The following is a 16,569-nucleotide window of genomic DNA, read 5'->3' as shown; positions in this document are numbered from 1 at the left end:
CTTTGATCAGATTACTTCCAAAAACAGAGGAAGCCAAAGGAACAAAATAAACACACACTCTTGCTTGGACCATAGGAAAGAGGAAAAGTAAGGGAAACAGCAGCTTTGCTCTTCTGACTCTTGCTTCACCTGGCCTCTCCTTTTACAGCAAGTGACAGTGGACACTCATGCCTTGATTCTCTGGCATGTAATCCTAACAGTAATAATAATAATAATAATAATAATAATAATAATAATAATAATAATAATAATAATAGTGATAATGATAGCTAACGTTTTTATAGCACTCACTGTGTACCAGACACTGTGCTCAGCTCTTGACCTACATTATCTCATTTGACCCTCACAACAACCCTTTGAGTCAGGGGCTGTTATTCTCATTCTACAAGTGAAGAAACTGAGGCAGAGTCAATGACTTGTGCAAGGTTATGCCAGGCCACATGAACACATTCCCACACTTGTTTTCTGCTCTTGGCTGAGCTACATGAAACACACAAACACACACACACATACACACACACATACACATACCTTCCTGGGGCTTTGATCCAGTCAGGCTTGTCCATCTGGATGAAGCAACGACCCAAGGATTTCTCTCTTTCCCTGCCATTTGCATTTTCTTTCTGGAGTTTTTAAGGAAGAGGCTTTAAACAAAGGGGTTCCCCCAACCCAAAAGGTTGTGGCCTTCATTCAATAACTATCAGTCAGTCAGTCATTAAGCATTTGTTAAGTGTCTACTATGTGCCAAGCACTGTGTTAAATGCTGGGGATGCAAAAAGAGGCAAGAGCCAGTGCCTGCCCTCAAGGAGCTCAGAGTCTAATGGAGGACACAACTAGCTTTGGCCAGAATAAATAGGAAGAAATGGAGAGAGGGAGGGCACTAGAATTAAGAAGGGTGGGGAAAGGCTTCTGTACATGGTGGGGTTTTGGCTGAGACTGGAAGGGAGGTCAGTAGTCAGAGGAGAGGAGGGGGAGCATGCCAGGCAGAAGGGCCAGCCAGAGAAAAGCTCCCAAGCCCAGAGACAGAGGGCCTTGTTTGTGGACCTGCCAGGAGACCAGTGTCACCAGATCAAAAAAAGTGTGTGGTGGGGACTGGCAGGGGGCTGGTTACAAAGGGCTTCGAATGCCAAACAGAACATTTGCTGTTTGATTCTTGAGACCATAGGGAGCCACTGTAGTTTATTTATTTGGGGGTGACATGGTCACACCTGTGCTTTAGGAAAATCACTTCGGGAGGAGATTTGAGGCAGCCCCCCACTCCCCCATCCCCCATTGCAATTGTCTGGGCCTGCACCAGTGGGGGAACAGTGTCAAAGGAGAGAAGGGGGAATTGTAGAGAAATATTGCAGAGGTGAGATGGACAGGCCTAGGCAACACATTGGATAGGGGTGGTGGAGAGCAGAGTGGGGAGAGATGGGAGGCCTACAGCTTGATTTCTAGGTTGTGAACTTGGGGGAAACTACCTAGTAGTCAATGTCAATACAGTCAGTCAGTGAGCATTTATTAAGTACCTCCTGGGTGCCAGGAACCCAAAGACTCAGCCCACCAGGAGCTCCCATTCTAATGAGGGAGGGGGAGGGAAGAGACCACAAGCAGACCACAGGCCCTTCACTTTATTGCCCTTGGAAGGCTGCGTTTTTACAAACTGAAGATTGGTGGCCACAAACGGCTCCGTATCCAGCAAATCCATGAGCACCATTTCCCCAACGGCAGGGGCCCACATCATGTCACAGTCTGGGAATGCTCTGCTCGAACTGGTCCCAACGTTTTCATTATTGTGCTGTCTGTTAAGGTGACCAGTGAGCAGTGATCTTTCATGTTACTGTCGTCATTGTTTTGGGGCCCCACAAACCCCACCCACATAAAGCATCCAATGTAGTTGATAAATGCTGTGTATGTGTTCTGACTGCCCCACCAACCTGCCAGCATTTCCTGAGACAAGACAATACTGAATTTAAGCCCATTAATGATCCTACATTGTCCTATAAGGGCTCAAGTGAATGGAGGAGCTGATTGATGTGGCAAAGTCATTGGGATCTGATTATAAGAAATTGCCACACTCCAACCTTCAGCAACTGCCACCCAGCAGCCAGTAGCATGGCTCGAGACCCTCCACCAGCTAAAAGATTAGGACTTGCTGAAAGCTCAGGTGATGGTTATCATTTTTTTTTAAAAGCCATAATGTATGTTTAAGGTATGTGCATTTTTCTTTAGACAACTATTGCACGCTTACTAGGTGGCAGCTAGGAGGTGGATACAGTGCCGTCCCGGAGTTAGGAAGACTCATCCTTGTGAGTTCAAATTCAGCCTCAGACACTTACCAGCTGTGTAAGTTGAGCAAGTCACTTCACTTTGCTTCAGTCCTCAACTGTAAAATGAGCTGGAGAAGGAAATGGTAAACCACTCCAGTATTTTTGCCAAGAAAACCCCAAAAGGGGTCATGACGAGTTAACACCAAACATCATAGACTATAGAATAGCGTAAACATAACTTTTATATGCACTGGGAAACCCCAGAAGTTGTGTGGCTCAGTTTATGATGATATTCCTGCGGTCTGGACCGAATCTGCACTACCTCCGAGGTGTGCCTGTACTTTGGACAGCCGGTCTCTTGGAGCTCCGCTGAGTCATCCACCCGCCGGCAGCTCGAGTTTTCCAGGAATCTGGCACGAAGCTGCTAAAATTTAGTGCTCTGTCTCAGCTAGCTGGCAAACAAAACACACGACATACAAACACTACGGCAGAAACTCACCCGGCAGAGGTGGGGTGGAAACACTGAACCATACCCTAAGAATGGGCGTGGCTGAGAACGAGTAATCCCTGCCAGAGGCGGCAGGAGGCGTTCCCAATAATACCCAGATTTGGTGCAGTACGTGTCAGGGTCGCTTGTCCGTGCTAGTCTTGGGTGAGGCTCACATAGAGGGAGTTTCTTTATTAGGACCACAGACTAGGGTCGGATCTACTGCTATCTCAGGAGCAGATGAGAGGACAGGCTCAGACCCCTGCAGGAGGTCCAGAGTGTCATCCTGTCAAGATGCCCGACGAACAATTAATAGTGGAAAAGTCCAAACGTGGCATCACCCAAAGACTTTATGGGCATTGGGACCACTTAGCCCAAGTGATGCCATATGGAGTCCTATCATTATCATTATTGCATCAAATGCTAGAAAGTTTACAATGAGCACAATCCACCCCTTAGTCCTGAAGACCACTTTACCAATAATCATTGGCTTACACAAGTCACATGTTTTTTTAAAATGTATTTGATTTTTAATTTGTGGAATAAAAGACACATTTTCATAACATATGATAAAAAAAAGAATTGCACATGAAACTACAAATCTATTATGTACAACTTGCTATTCCCTTTAATATATAAGTTAACAGGTAAATTTCTTTTTTCTTCCTCTGTCCTGCCCTAGAGATGGTTATTAGACACAGATATACATATATTATATATGTATAATGTATATTACATATAAAATTATTTTATACCTAGTTCTATTTATTAATTCTTTCTCTGGAATTCTTTCTTCGTGTGTCCTTTATTTTTAATTTGTGTATGTGTAAGAGTCAAAATGACGTTCCCTTAAGAATTTCGGGTAGGATACAGTGTCAATCATGCATAAAACACCAGACTCTTTAGTCGATCCCACGCCCAGACGTCTAGGAAAAGAAAGAGGACTAGGTGAGGTCTAGGTAACAGTCTTACTCAACAAATCTTCGGGAGACACAAACTCATTCACACACGGAGGCAGGCTGTGCTCTGGTCATGGACGAGGAGAGGGCATATGGGCTGGGGCCACAATTACGCCTTTGTAACCTCAGACCTCTACCCGGGTGGAGGTAATCCGACCCTGTGGTGGGCTGAAATGACAAGATGGCAGTGGGGTGCTTTTGGTCTATCCTAAATCCATTCTAGGGTTGGCCTCTCTTCCCCTTTATAGTTAAAGGGTCCCACGTCACAAGTTTACCTCTATCTGGAAACCAAATGGTTTTTCCCTCCTTCTTCCCTAAATGACCTGTTACTGAGAGGGGGAAACATAGATGTCCAGGTTCGAGTAATCCCTCGGTCTTCCTTCTCTAGGAGAGAAACCCCAAAACCCCTTTGCGAGTTTCTTCTCATGGGAAGTCAGTCCATAGAATCCAGGGGGTCTGAGAGTCGGAGAAAGATCTCCAGGGGCCAGCAGGGGCACAGCCCCAGCTGAACGGGCTGGATTTCCTAGTGACAGTTTAGCTAGGCTGTAGCCTGGCAGAAAAGGCGTATGTGCTGTCCCCAGAATCCAAGCTCATCACCTGGCTGTTGGATACTTTGACGTCACACGGTGCAAGCAGCTTGTCCCCGACTGGAGCTGGAGGGTGTGTGTGTGTGTGTGTTGGGGGCGGGGGGGGGAGTGAAGAATGAGCCCAGCCGCCGGCGGTCAGTGTCTGACCGTGGCATCCACGGCTGCTTAGACGGTCTCTGCCCAGCGCCCACCTATGAGTGTCACCTGTGGAGGCCCTCTGGCACCCGGAGCTCCTCCAAATGCGGGTGGCACAGTTGGTGGGCGACTCCTCTGCGGTCTTGGCTGCCCCCTGGCCATTCTGCCAATCATTATAAACCCTGACCCCGGCCCTGGAGTCGGGGATGCGCCGCCGTAGAGGCGGGCCTTCGGCGTCCACAAGCCAATCACCGTGCTGCCGGCTGATCAATTTCAGCTCGGTCAGTTTCCCCTCCCCCCACCACTACCTCCCCAGGACTCTTCGGCTGACTCTAGAACCGGCTGGGCTCGGCAGTCTAGGCCCCGGAGGACGCAGGCTTGGACCCCGGGGGGAAGGAGTCAGGAAGGGGCTGCGACAGGAGGGAGGGCTCCCTTTTGACCCGAGGGCCTCCGCCCCCTTGGCGCCTTGGTACTGGCCCCCGGACCTTCCGCCAAGGTCGGTAGTGGGTGCTCCGACTTGCTACAGACAAGGAAACTGAAGATCCCCAAGAAGGAATTTCGAGCTGAGCCTCCGAGGCGTCCCGGTGCGACCACCTCCTTTCACAGCGGAGGAAACTGAGGCTCTCCGAGGTGAAGGGACGCGGCCCGGAGGTCCGAACCGCTATTTGAACTCAGGGCCGCTCGATGCAAACCCTCCTCGGTACCCCCCGACCCAGGACCATCCCCTGAGCCGGCGGCGAAACTGAGGCTCGGACAGGCGTCAGGGTCTCTGTGGCCGCAAAGATCAAGCGAGGCTGCGTAAGGAAAGTGACTTCAGTTTCCCTTTTCGTTAAAGGGCGTGAGCGCGTGCGCACTGGTTAAGTACCCCCTCCCTCAGTCTCCGCTACCCAGAATTCCTCGGAGCGGGGGAGGGGAAGGAATGAGCTCGGCCCGGAGCCCGGGTGGGTGTGGTCCCGGTGTTCTGCTGGCCTGGCAGTGAGAGGCACTCTCTTTCCCTAGCGCTCCTGGAGGAGGGCGTCGGGAAAGGTGGAGAGGGCCTGGGGGAGGGGGAGGGGACCACGGGGAAGGGGCCCGGGACTGCTGAATACACCTGCATGGGGGTTGGGGAATAGAGGATACAGACCTGGGGGGGGACCCCTGGCAGTACATACGTGTGGGGGGCTGGGCGGGCAGAGGGGCCAAGTGCAGCGGGGAAGGGCCTGGGGGAGAAGCGTGGTGTGCTGACAGCAGCTCTCGGGGTGCTGGGAGCTAGCAGGGCAGGGCATGGGCCTCTTACCTCGGATCTCTTTCTCCAGTCTCCCCTCCCCACCTAGCCGCTCCTGGGAGAGATGGTCAGGTCACAGAGCAGATCCCGGGCATCATCCCACCAGGTGAGGGGAACCTTCCTCGTTGGCCTCAGGAGTCGAGCAGGAACCGGAGGTTTTGGGGAGGGGAAGAAAAAAAGCATTTATTAGGCACCTGCCTGCTAAGCGCCAGACACCGTTGGAAGTGATTTACAAATATTAACCTACTTGATCTTTGCAATCTTTTGAGATATCGAGGTAGGTGCTGTTGTGGCCTCTGTTTTACAAATGAGGAAACTGAGGTGAAGTGACCTGCCCAGGCTCACACAGCTTGTAAGTTTCTGAGGTTGGATTTGAACTCAGGTCTTTCTGACTCCGGGCACAGGGACTGTACATCCTGAAAACTCCCCTGCCTCCCTCTCCACCCCTTTGGAGAAGGGACAGTGTTGATTTAACGCTGGGTTTCTTAGGTAGAGCTAAGTGAGGCAGTAGCTGTGGACGTCTGGCTGCAGGTAGTACAGAATGGCTTGGGGTTCAGCCCAGCTTCTGCCCTGCTTTTCCCGGATTTGATCTGTGGATTTCCTTTCTGTGCAGAATTGGTGGGGCAGAGGAGCTGGGGCACAAGCCATTGTTCCTGGCTGTGGAGGTGTGGAGGGGCCTGGAGGAAGGTGCATGCAGACTTGGCAGCCTAGGTCTTGTCTCTTCCATGTTCACAACTTACATTAAACATGAGTATTGGGAAGAAGGGCAGAAGGGAGGAGGAAGGAAGGGGCAGTAGGTAACTCCCATGTGTTCTTCTGGTCTGTGGTTCTTTAAAATTGTTTTTTAAGGGGGCAGCTAGGTAGCACAGTGGATAGAGCACTGTCCCTGGATTCAGGAGGACCTGAGTTCAAATTCGGCCTCAGGCACATAACATTTACTAGCTGTGTGATCTTGGGCAAGTCACTTAACCCCATTGCCTAACCAAAAAAAAACAAACAAAAATAAATTAAAAATTGCCTTTTAAAATTCAACCTTTAATTCCTCAAGAAGAGCTTTTCTGCGCCACAGCAGAGCTCAGAATAGAATTCTATTTGAAACAAAATTTCCGTTTCATTCACTTTCTTTTTTTTTTAAAGGCAATTGGGATTAAGTGACTTGCCCAGAGTCACAGTTAGTAAGTGTCTGAGGCCAGATTTGAACTTGGGTCCTCCTGACTCCAGGGCTGTTTCTCTGTATACTGCACCACCTAGCTGCCCCCACACTTGCTCTCTTAAAACAAGCACACACACGCACACACACACACACACACACACACACACACGCACACGCACACACGCTCAAGCTTGAACTTCCCGATGGAACTTTCAAAGCTGTCCTGTTTGTCTGTGCTCCCTTCAGAAACTTTTAACACTAACAGGACCAGGCTCATCATTGATGCAAATATATTATAATTTTATGCTGCAATATAAATTTTCATCCTGTGACCTCTTTTTTCTTTGCCTTATGGATAAGGAATAATGCTGTGCCAGTGGACGCTGCTTCTTGATTTCAGGTCTTTCTGGTCCTTTGCTGTATAATTAGATGGATGTCTTGCTGGTTTTAAACCTGTCATTCCAGCCTTAAATCCTGGAGAGCCCTGCTTGGGTCACGGGGCTCCCCCCGCCTTCCAGGGGGAGACCTTGGTGTCCTCTTGACTGCCCTGGGTGCCAGTCATAACAGGTGTGTGGACAGCTTGGGGGCAGGGGATGACATGTGGGTTAAAGGCCTCTGGATCAAGGAGAAGGGCTGTGTGGGCTGAGCTCTAGGATGTGTATTTTAACCAATCAGGGCAAGTTAGGGATGAATCTGTTGAGAGCAGGAGGCTTTGATGTCCAGGAGGAGGCCGTGTGGAGTGGTGGGTTAAGCCCTGGACTTGGGGGGTCAGGGAGACTTGGGTTCAAGGCCCACCTCAGGCTTCCTGTTCCTTGGGCCTCAGTTTCCTCATTTGTAAAATGAGGGGTTGGACTTCATGGCTTCTCAAGTCCCTGATAACTCCAGGGCTGCCATCCTCTGGCCAGTCATCTGGCCCAGTAATTTTCTGTGATTGCTGCAATGGGTAGAATTTCCATTTCACTCCTGGGATGTGGATTTTGGTTGCTGTATGTGTGTTTGTGGGGAAGGTTGCAGCGTGATGTTCTAGGGGCTCACTCTGGGGCCATCTTGTCAAGGTAAGCGGAGTAGGGATGGAAAGTCACAATTGTCTACCTGAGACATCAAGTAACCCTGTGGAGCACTCAAGGGTGAGTCCCCAGCTGAGGGGTGCTCCCTGTGACTCCTGCCCAGTTGGTGTCCGTCCCCACCGCCCCCTGCATGCCAGGGCTGATCCCTGCCTGAGCACGATGTGTTTGGGGTTCCAGGGAGCTGTGAGCTTCAAGGATGTGGCTGTGGTCTTCACCTGGGAGGAGTGGGGGCGTCTGCATCCTGCGCAGCAAGACCTGTACAGGGAGGTGATGCTAGACACCTATGAGGTCCTCGTGTCCCTGGGTAAGGAGTGCTCAGGACAGTCCTGGGGTCTCCATGTGCTCTCACCAGCTGCTGGGCCAGGGGGTCTGGGAGGCTCTCCTGGAGTCTTGGCTTTTGGGGAGAGGGCCTTCAGGTCTCAGGGAAGGGACTTTCTTTGCTTTGTGCAATGGGAGGGTGGGCTGGGGGCTGACTGGATGACAGAGGACATCCTGTCTGTGTCATCTGCTGGGCCTGCTGTTTCTTGGCTTCTGAACAGGACTTTTGGGCTGCAAACCCGCTGTGATCTCCCGGCTGGAGAGGGGAGAAGCACCATGGAGGCCAGAAAGAGGAGGCCACCAAAGCTGCTGTCCAGGTGAGTGAGCGATGCTCTTGACCCTGGCCTGCCGCATCCTCTTCTCTCCTTCTGGTCAGGTTGCTTGCTTCCCTCCCCCCCCCCATGGACATCATCTGATTTAGAATTAGAAAGAAAACAGTATTCCTGAGTCCTCTTGGCTTGACCCTGCTGTTTCCCACACATCCCACTCCAAGGGAAGGCAGGGTGGGCCAACAGTGTTCAACTTGGGTCAGCCAGACCAGAGTTCAGATTCAGCCCAACCATATGCAATTAATCTCTCTCAATTTTTTTTGTCTTTATTTATATAACAAGCGAATGAATTACATAAACTCATTTATGGAGAGAATATAAAGCAATTATTCAGTGCTTATTTATACCCAGCACTGTGGATACAAATACAAGCCCCCTAGACCATCCCTGCCCGCAAGGAGCTTACATTTTCATGATGAAAGACAAAGGTCAGTAAAGCTAGTCGGACAGAATGATAAATGATTGCACACGTCTAGCCAGTGTCAGATTGCTTATTGTCTGAAGGAGGGGAGAGGGGAGGGAGGCAGGGAGAAAATTTAGAACTTAAAAAATTTTTTAAAAAAAGTTAATTTTTTTTTACATGTAGTTGGGGAAACATAAAATATTAAAAATGAAAAAAAAATTAAAGCTAGTGGGAGAGGGGAGAGGTGAAGGGTTGGGTTACGTCTGTGGTGGCATCTGTGGAAATGCCTGGAAAGGGGCACAGGGTTGTGGTTCCAGGGAACCTTACCTATTGGGAAATGGTGTATGGTTATGTTCATTTGGGCCTTGCCTGTGTTTTGGGAGGGAGACTCTCCGATATTTTATACATTCTGTCTTTACTTTGAAAGGAGTTTCATTTTTTCCATCTCTTCCTGCTGTATTTTGTTGACCTAGCACGGGGGATGGCTGATGAACATTGTGGGAGGTCTCTTGTTTCCTGCTACATTAGTAGAGTTGCTGTTTCAGCTAATTTCTTAGTTGTTGTTTGTTTCATTTTTAAGCCGAGCATACTTTAAACTGGTGGTGTCAAATTTAAATAGAAAGGGGGGTCACTGAACTAAGGAAGGATCCCTGTAGACTGCTGTGTGGACTTAGCAAACTACATATTAACAGTCTTTCACCTGTTGGATTTTTGTTTCTTTCTTTCTCAATGAGAGTTTACTCTGGCTTGGGCTTCCCTAGAGGAAGTTGTGGTTGGGCTGATTCCTTTGCCTCTTTCGCTCATTCATAGTTTAGCTATTAGGGTGATGTTAATTTCATGGGCAATTTAATCAACTCTTATTTCTCTATTTTTGCAAACAATTTATATAATATTAGAATGAATTGTTCTTTGAATTTTTAATAGAATACACTTATTTTTATTATATCTACCTGGTTCTGTTTTTTTTTCCCCTTGGGGAACTTCTATTTATTCAAATTCCTGTTCTGAGATTGGGTTTTTTAAATTCTTGATTTAATTTTCTATTAATCTGTGTATCAGCTATTTAAAAATATTCATTCATTTCTTTATCATTTTTGTACACATATAATTGGGCTACCTGGGTTCAAATTTGCTTTATTTCTTCTTTATTGGTTGGGAGTTCTTTCTATTTTTGATTGGTAGTTTTTTTTTCTCTTTAAAAAAAGATCATATTAGAAAATGGTTTATTTTATTAGTTTTTTAAAGTTCAGCTACTAGCTGTATTTATCACCTTAGTGGATTTTTTTGCCTTCAGTTGTACTTATTTCATTGATTTTTGGAGTTTGTATTTTTATATTTAGTTGGAGCTTTTTTGGCTTGTTGCTTTTGTTTTTATTTTTTGTTGCCCAATTCGTTTATCTCTTCTTTCTCTCTGTCCTTTTTTATTTTTATTTTTTGTGCCAAGTGACTAAAGAAATAATTCTCTCCCCTCCCCCCACCCACTGCTTTGGCCATATTTTTCCAAAAGTTTTGGTATGTTGTCTCATTGTTGTAATTTTCTTTGATGACATTACCTGTTATTTCTATGATTTGTTCTTTGACCCAAAAATTCTTTAGAATTAAATTATTTACTATCTAAATTTGAATCCTTTCTTAAAAGGCATTTTGATGATTTTAATTTTTATTTGATGTCATCATCAGTAAAAGATGTTTGTATTTCAGGGCTTCTGCTTGGCTTGGTTCTTTTCATTAGAAATGCTTGAATGTCCATTTTTATTCCTGGATAATTATGCTCATTTCTGCAAGTTAAGTTATTCTTGATTGTAAGACTTTCTCATTTGCCTTTTGGAGCGTCCTATTCCAAGATTTTTAATGTGGTGCCATGGAGGGAAGACATGAGTTCTGATAGCTCCATTTTGTTTTTCATGGAGCGCAGTGTTTGAGCAAGACTTTCTATCTCCTGTCCTAAACTATTAATTTTCTTTCCAGTTTTTTCCTTCAGAGTCTTCAATTGTAATTTTGCTAAAAATAAAAATTCTTGCTTCATTTCTTCTAGTTGTTGTTATAGTCCTTGTGGCTAAGCAAGCTTTTCAAAGCTCAATCTTTGGTTTGTAAAATTATTTTTTTCATCTGTTGGACTCCTTTTAATACATAATACTTCTTCATTGTGTCTTGGTATTTTCCTTTCAAGGCCACTCTCCCTATGTTTGTTGGGGCTTGTCCTGAGCTCCCTGCTGAGAGCCATCACTTCACTGCCTCTGGGTTCTGTTCATATTGTGTGTGTGTGTGTGTGTGTGTGTGTGTGTGTGTGTGTGTGCACGCACAGAGGAGCTTGTTTTTGTTTCTATCCACTTTTTTTTTGTTCTTTCTGGGTACTTTTTCAGATATCTTCTGGGTACACACCTATGTGTGTGTGAGTCTGTAAGAGCTTCTGCCTTTTACATTACCATCTTCACTGGAAGAATGACATGAATCTTATTACTTCTGTGGGATAGTGTTTTGCAGTGCTGCCCCTCCAGGCTACATTGGGGCCTGTTCCTTATATTGTCTTTAGATTCCCTCTTGGGCAGTGTTCTGTCATGTATGAATGATAATTATCCTTCTTTCTTAGAGAAGTAATCAGGGTTAAGTGACTTGCCCATAGTCATACAGCTAATAAGTGTCTGAAGCCAGAGTTGAACTCAGGTCCTTCCAACTCCAGGGTCAATCCTCTATCCACTTCATCACCTAGCTGCCCCTGATAGTCATCCTTCTTAAGGAAGGAGATGGACTCTAACAGCTAGATGTAAAGCATTTACCTTTAGTAAGTAATAGAAACCAGTCAATGTTGATGTTTCTTTTTTCCTTTCAGATTTCTGTAAACAGATGGAGAGCTGTCCAACTGAAGAGTTGACTCCAGAAGAGAACACTTCTGTAAGAGAATTATCCACACAAAGTTTTGCAAAGGATGGCATCTGGGATTCCAGATTTGGGGAAGCCTGGGAATTTCCTGTTTGGTTAAAGAGACAGAATGGGAGCAAGAAGAGACAATCCAGGCAGCTAGCCATCACCAGTGAAAAAACTGGTCATCCTTCCAATGAACATACTACATTGGAGCAAAGCTTCAATGTGCAATCACCCTTGAATTCATTGCCAGGGATTTGCACAGGAAGAAGTTTCCAGAAATGTGCTACATATGGAAAGAGTTTCAAACCATTTTCTGACCTGATTCAGTTGAATAGAATCTCCTCAGGGAAGAAGGTTTGTAAGTGTAGTAAGTACAGTGATTCCTCCAGTTATTGTCCAGATCCTATTCAGCATAAAAGAAAGCACACAAATACAAAGTTATTTGAATGTCATGATTGTGGGAAAGTCCTTGGGAATAGCTCATCCCTAAGGAAACATCAGCTAATTCATACTGGAAATAAACCCTTTGAGTGCAGTGAGTGTGGGAGAGCATTCACTCAGAAAGGAAACCTCACTAAACATCAACGAATTCATACTGGAGAAAAGCCCTTTGAATGTGATGAATGTGGGAAAGCTTTCATCCAGAGGGGAAGCCTTATTGAGCATAAGAGAATTCACACTGGTGAGAAGCCCTTTACATGTAATGAATGTGGGAAAAGCTTCAACCGGAAGACAAACCTTATGGGACATAAGAGAATTCATACGGGAGAAAAGCCATATGGATGTAATGATTGTGGGAAAACCTTTAGCAATCGTTCAGCCCTCAGGACACATCAGAAAAGTCATACTTCAAAGAAAACCTTTGAGTGCAGTGAATGCGGTATGTTTTTTAACCAAAGAGGGAACTTTACCATGCATCAGAGAATTCATTCCAAAGAGAAATTCTTCGAATGTGGTGAATGTAAGAAAACCTTCAGCCAGAGGGAAAGACTTATTGAGCACAAAAGAATTCATACTGGAGAGAAATTGTACAAATGTAATGATTGTGGAAAAGTCTTCAGCAAATGCATGTCCCTCAAGAGGCATCAGCTAATTCATACTGGAAAGAAACCGTTTGAGTGCAGTGAATGTGGGATAGCTTTCAATCAGCGGGGCAACCTCATTAAGCATCAGAGAACCCATACGGGAGAAAAAGCTTTTGATTGCAATGAATGTGGGAAAGCCTTTAGTCAGAGGGTAACCCTTATTGAGCACATGAGAATTCATACCGGAGAGAAACCTTTCACTTGTAATGAATGTGGGAAAAGCTTCAACTGGAGGACAGTTCTCACTGAACATAAGAAGATTCATACTGGAGAGAAACCTTATGAATGTAACGAATGTGGGAAAACCTTCAAGAGTACCTCAACCCTTAGATCCCATCAATTAATTCACACTGGAGAGAAACCCTTTGGGTGTCGTATATGTGGAAAAGCCTTTAGCCAGAAAGGAAACCTCACCGTACACCAGAGAATTCATACTGGTGAGAAGCCCTTTGAATGTAATGAATGTGGAAAAGGCTTTGACCGAGGGGCATCCCTTATTGAACATAAGAGAAGTCACACTGGAGAGAAGCCATATGGATGTGATGATTGTGGGAAAGCCTTTGCCACAGGCTCATCTCTCAGGTCACACCAGATAATTCACACTGGAAAGGAACTCTTTCATTGCCCCGAATGTGGGATGACATTTAGGCACTGTGGAAATCTTGCCACACATCAGACAACTCATGCCAGAGAGAAACCCTCTGAATGCAATGAATGTGGGAAATCCTACAATCAAAAGGGAATCCTTACAGAACACCTGAAAATTCACACTGGAGAAAAACAATATAAGTGTAATAATTGTGAAAAGACCTTCCTCATAAACTCCTAATGTAGGAGCCATCATCAAATTCACATTGGAAGAAAACTCTTTCAATGGAATGACTGGGGAAAGGCTTTCAGTAGCAGCACGTCCCTCATGAGGCATCATTAAGATTCGCTTGGGAAATCAACCTTTTGAGTGAAAATCCTGTGGGAAAATCTTTGACCTGAGGGTAACTCTTACTGCATATCACCAGTTGCATCATGGAGTAGAATCTTTTTGGTTGCAATGGACCCAGAGAGGCTTTTTACCAACAACCTTTCTATATCAGAGAATTCAGAGTGAAAAGAAATCATATGATTGTGAGTGGTTAAAGGAAAGATTTTCTTCCTGCATCAGGAGGAAGTGGAGAATGCCAAGGAGAGAGAAAAAGAATCTGTAAGTCGTTCATCACAGCTGAAAATTAAGTCATTATCTGGATGAAGGAGCTGGTATTATAGCTCATGACCTCTGATTTTCCGTAACTGTTCATAACTTCACATAATCAGGGTCGCCCTGATTATGTTGTCATAAATTGATGAACAAGTTTAATTGTGAACTCTGCTCTTTTGGCTATAAATATGCTTGTTACCATTGACCAATGGATTCCATCATACTTAAAAGCTTAAAATAGTTCCTGTAGTAGAAACAAATTCCAGAACCTGAAGGAAAGCCTTATTCAACCTAAGTAACCCTTCCTTAGATTCCTCCCTATTCTTATCTAGTTTTCCTTACCCTGCCTATTAAATCCTCCTACCTTTTTATTCCCTCCAGTGATAAAGTTATGGTACCACAGGACTGAAACACATGTAGAAGCCTTTGTATTGCAACTGATCCAGCCAGTGGCTGAGACTAATTTGGTTTGGGAGTTAGGCAGAGAGGACCAGACTTAGGGAGTGTCTGCAGAACTTGACCAGTCCCTTTCACATCAGGTTATGCTCTTGACTGCTGGGCCTGGCTATTCCAGTTGATCCAAAGATACAATAAAAACTGAGGAAGCAGCAGGACTGCCCTCTAAAGGAAGCTGAAAGCATCAGGTCAGTATTTAATAAACATTTGTTGAATTGAAGAATTTGTCTTTGACTCTTTGTTCTGTACTATGCAAATGGGCACCATCCCATCTAGCCCTTTCCTATACTGTTCTTCTATCTTGTCCCTTTTATCCCCTCAATTTTTAATCCTTAGCTACCAAAAAAAGAGCTGCCATAAATATTTTTGTAGAAACAGGTTTTTTTTCCCTTAAAAAAGTCCTTTTGGGATACAGACCTAGCAGTGGTATTGCTGGATCAAAAGGCATGCAGAGTTTTATGGCCCTTTGGGTATAATTCTAAATTGCTCTCCAGAATGGTTGGATCAGTTCACAGCTCCAGCAACAGTGATTTAATGTCCCAGTTTTCCCACATGCCCTCCAACATTTATCATTTTCGTCTTTTGTCATATTAGCTTATCTGATATGTGTGAGGTGATACCTCACAGTTGTTTTAATTTGCATTTCTCTAATCAATAGTGATTTAGAGCATTTTTTTGTGTGTGACCATAGATAGTTCCGATTTCTTTGAAAACTGCCTGTTTGTATCCTTTGAACCTTTATCAATTGGAGAATTACTTGTATTCTTACAAATTTGACTCAGATCTCTATTTATTTAAGAAATGAGGCCTTTATCAGAGATGCTTGCTATAAAATTTTTTCCCCCAAGTTTTCTGTTTTCCTTCTATTTTTGGTGGCGTTAGGGTTTTTTTTTTTGTGCAAAACCTTTTCAATTTTATGTAATCAACATAATCCATTTACATTTAGTAATTCTCTCTATATCTTGTTTGGTCCTAAATTCTTCCCTTATCTGTAGACCTGACAAGCAAACTGTTCCTTGATCTCCTAATTTGCCACACTGTTTTCCAGTTTTCCCAGTAATTTTTGTCCCAAAAGCTTGGATCTTTCAGTGTATCAAAGGCTAGATTACTATGATCATTTCCTGTGACATATTGTGTATCTAATCTTTTCCACTGACCCATTGCCAGCCGTGGTCTAATATAATCTGGCTGAGTGTGAGGAGAGAAAGAATCACGCAGGCCAGGTGGGAGATGTGAAGAACAAACTCCTTTTTTTAATCTGAGGATAAGGGTTTATATATCTTTTAATTAGGGCAACAATAAGCGTATTTGCAACAACAAGTATATTTCTCATGGGAACATAATCCAAACTAACAACACATGTATTCTTTCTTGCGTTCTTGTAATCTCCGAGGTTATCCTGTTCTCGAGAGACAGAACAGGGGGTTTCCTCGCTTCCTTCTTACTTCCTTGTAATCTCCAAGAGACAGCACAGGGGGGTGGTGAGCCAATATCCTGAGTTTACACAGCCATTGGATAGAGGAAAAACTATAGGGAAAGCCTGGGCTGGCCTGAATCCTCAGAGCTGGCCTTCAATTCTCCCCCTTTTTTCTGTGCTAACTTGAGATAATGAAGGGATGTATGAAGCTCACTTAAGATGTGGTGAGCCCATCTTAAAAAACAGAGAAAAAGGAAACAAAAAACTAATATACAACATAGCCAAGGTAGAAATTGCAACAGCAAGCTCAATACATTTTAAAAAGGATTAAATTGATTCATCCAATTTAACAGTTTGCTTGCAATATCTTGAGGGTCAATACCATCAATATAAGCCTCAGCCATCTCTTGCTGTGTAAGAGACAGCTGGGAGATTTCCCATGTAATATTTTCAGAGTGCCATGCACCCTGGAGCTTATTTAGTATTTGTTCAATAGTCACGTTAGTGGAATTTGAGTATACGTATGGAGTCACACAGATAAAAGAATAGAGGTAATTACATTTCAAATTGAAGTGCGTTTAACAGAAATATATGAATATC

At 44.8% G+C, this 16,569-nt stretch overlaps 1 protein-coding gene across 1 annotated transcript in view; it reads left to right on the top strand.

Annotated features, from left to right (window-relative positions):
• The window catches only part of LOC110201631 (uncharacterized), a 47,548-nt gene extending 32,773 nt beyond the window's left edge, over positions 1 to 14,775 (top strand). Inside the window, exon 7 of the mRNA XM_020977436.2 lies at positions 12,293 to 14,775. Coding sequence (XP_020833095.2) covers positions 12,293 to 13,733 — 1,441 coding nt within the window. The 3' untranslated portion in view covers positions 13,734 to 14,775. The remainder of the gene's footprint in view (positions 1 to 12,292) is intronic.
• Positions 14,776 to 16,569: the final 1,794 nt, after the last annotated feature.

Source organism: Phascolarctos cinereus, unplaced genomic scaffold (assembly GCF_003287225.1).
Source record: "Phascolarctos cinereus isolate Bilbo 61053 unplaced genomic scaffold, phaCin_HiC Scaffold_1;HRSCAF=81, whole genome shotgun sequence".
Lineage (NCBI taxonomy): Eukaryota > Metazoa > Chordata > Mammalia > Diprotodontia > Phascolarctidae > Phascolarctos > Phascolarctos cinereus.
Note: the sequence above shows the minus strand (reverse complement) of the source record. Positions and strands in the feature narration are given on the sequence as shown.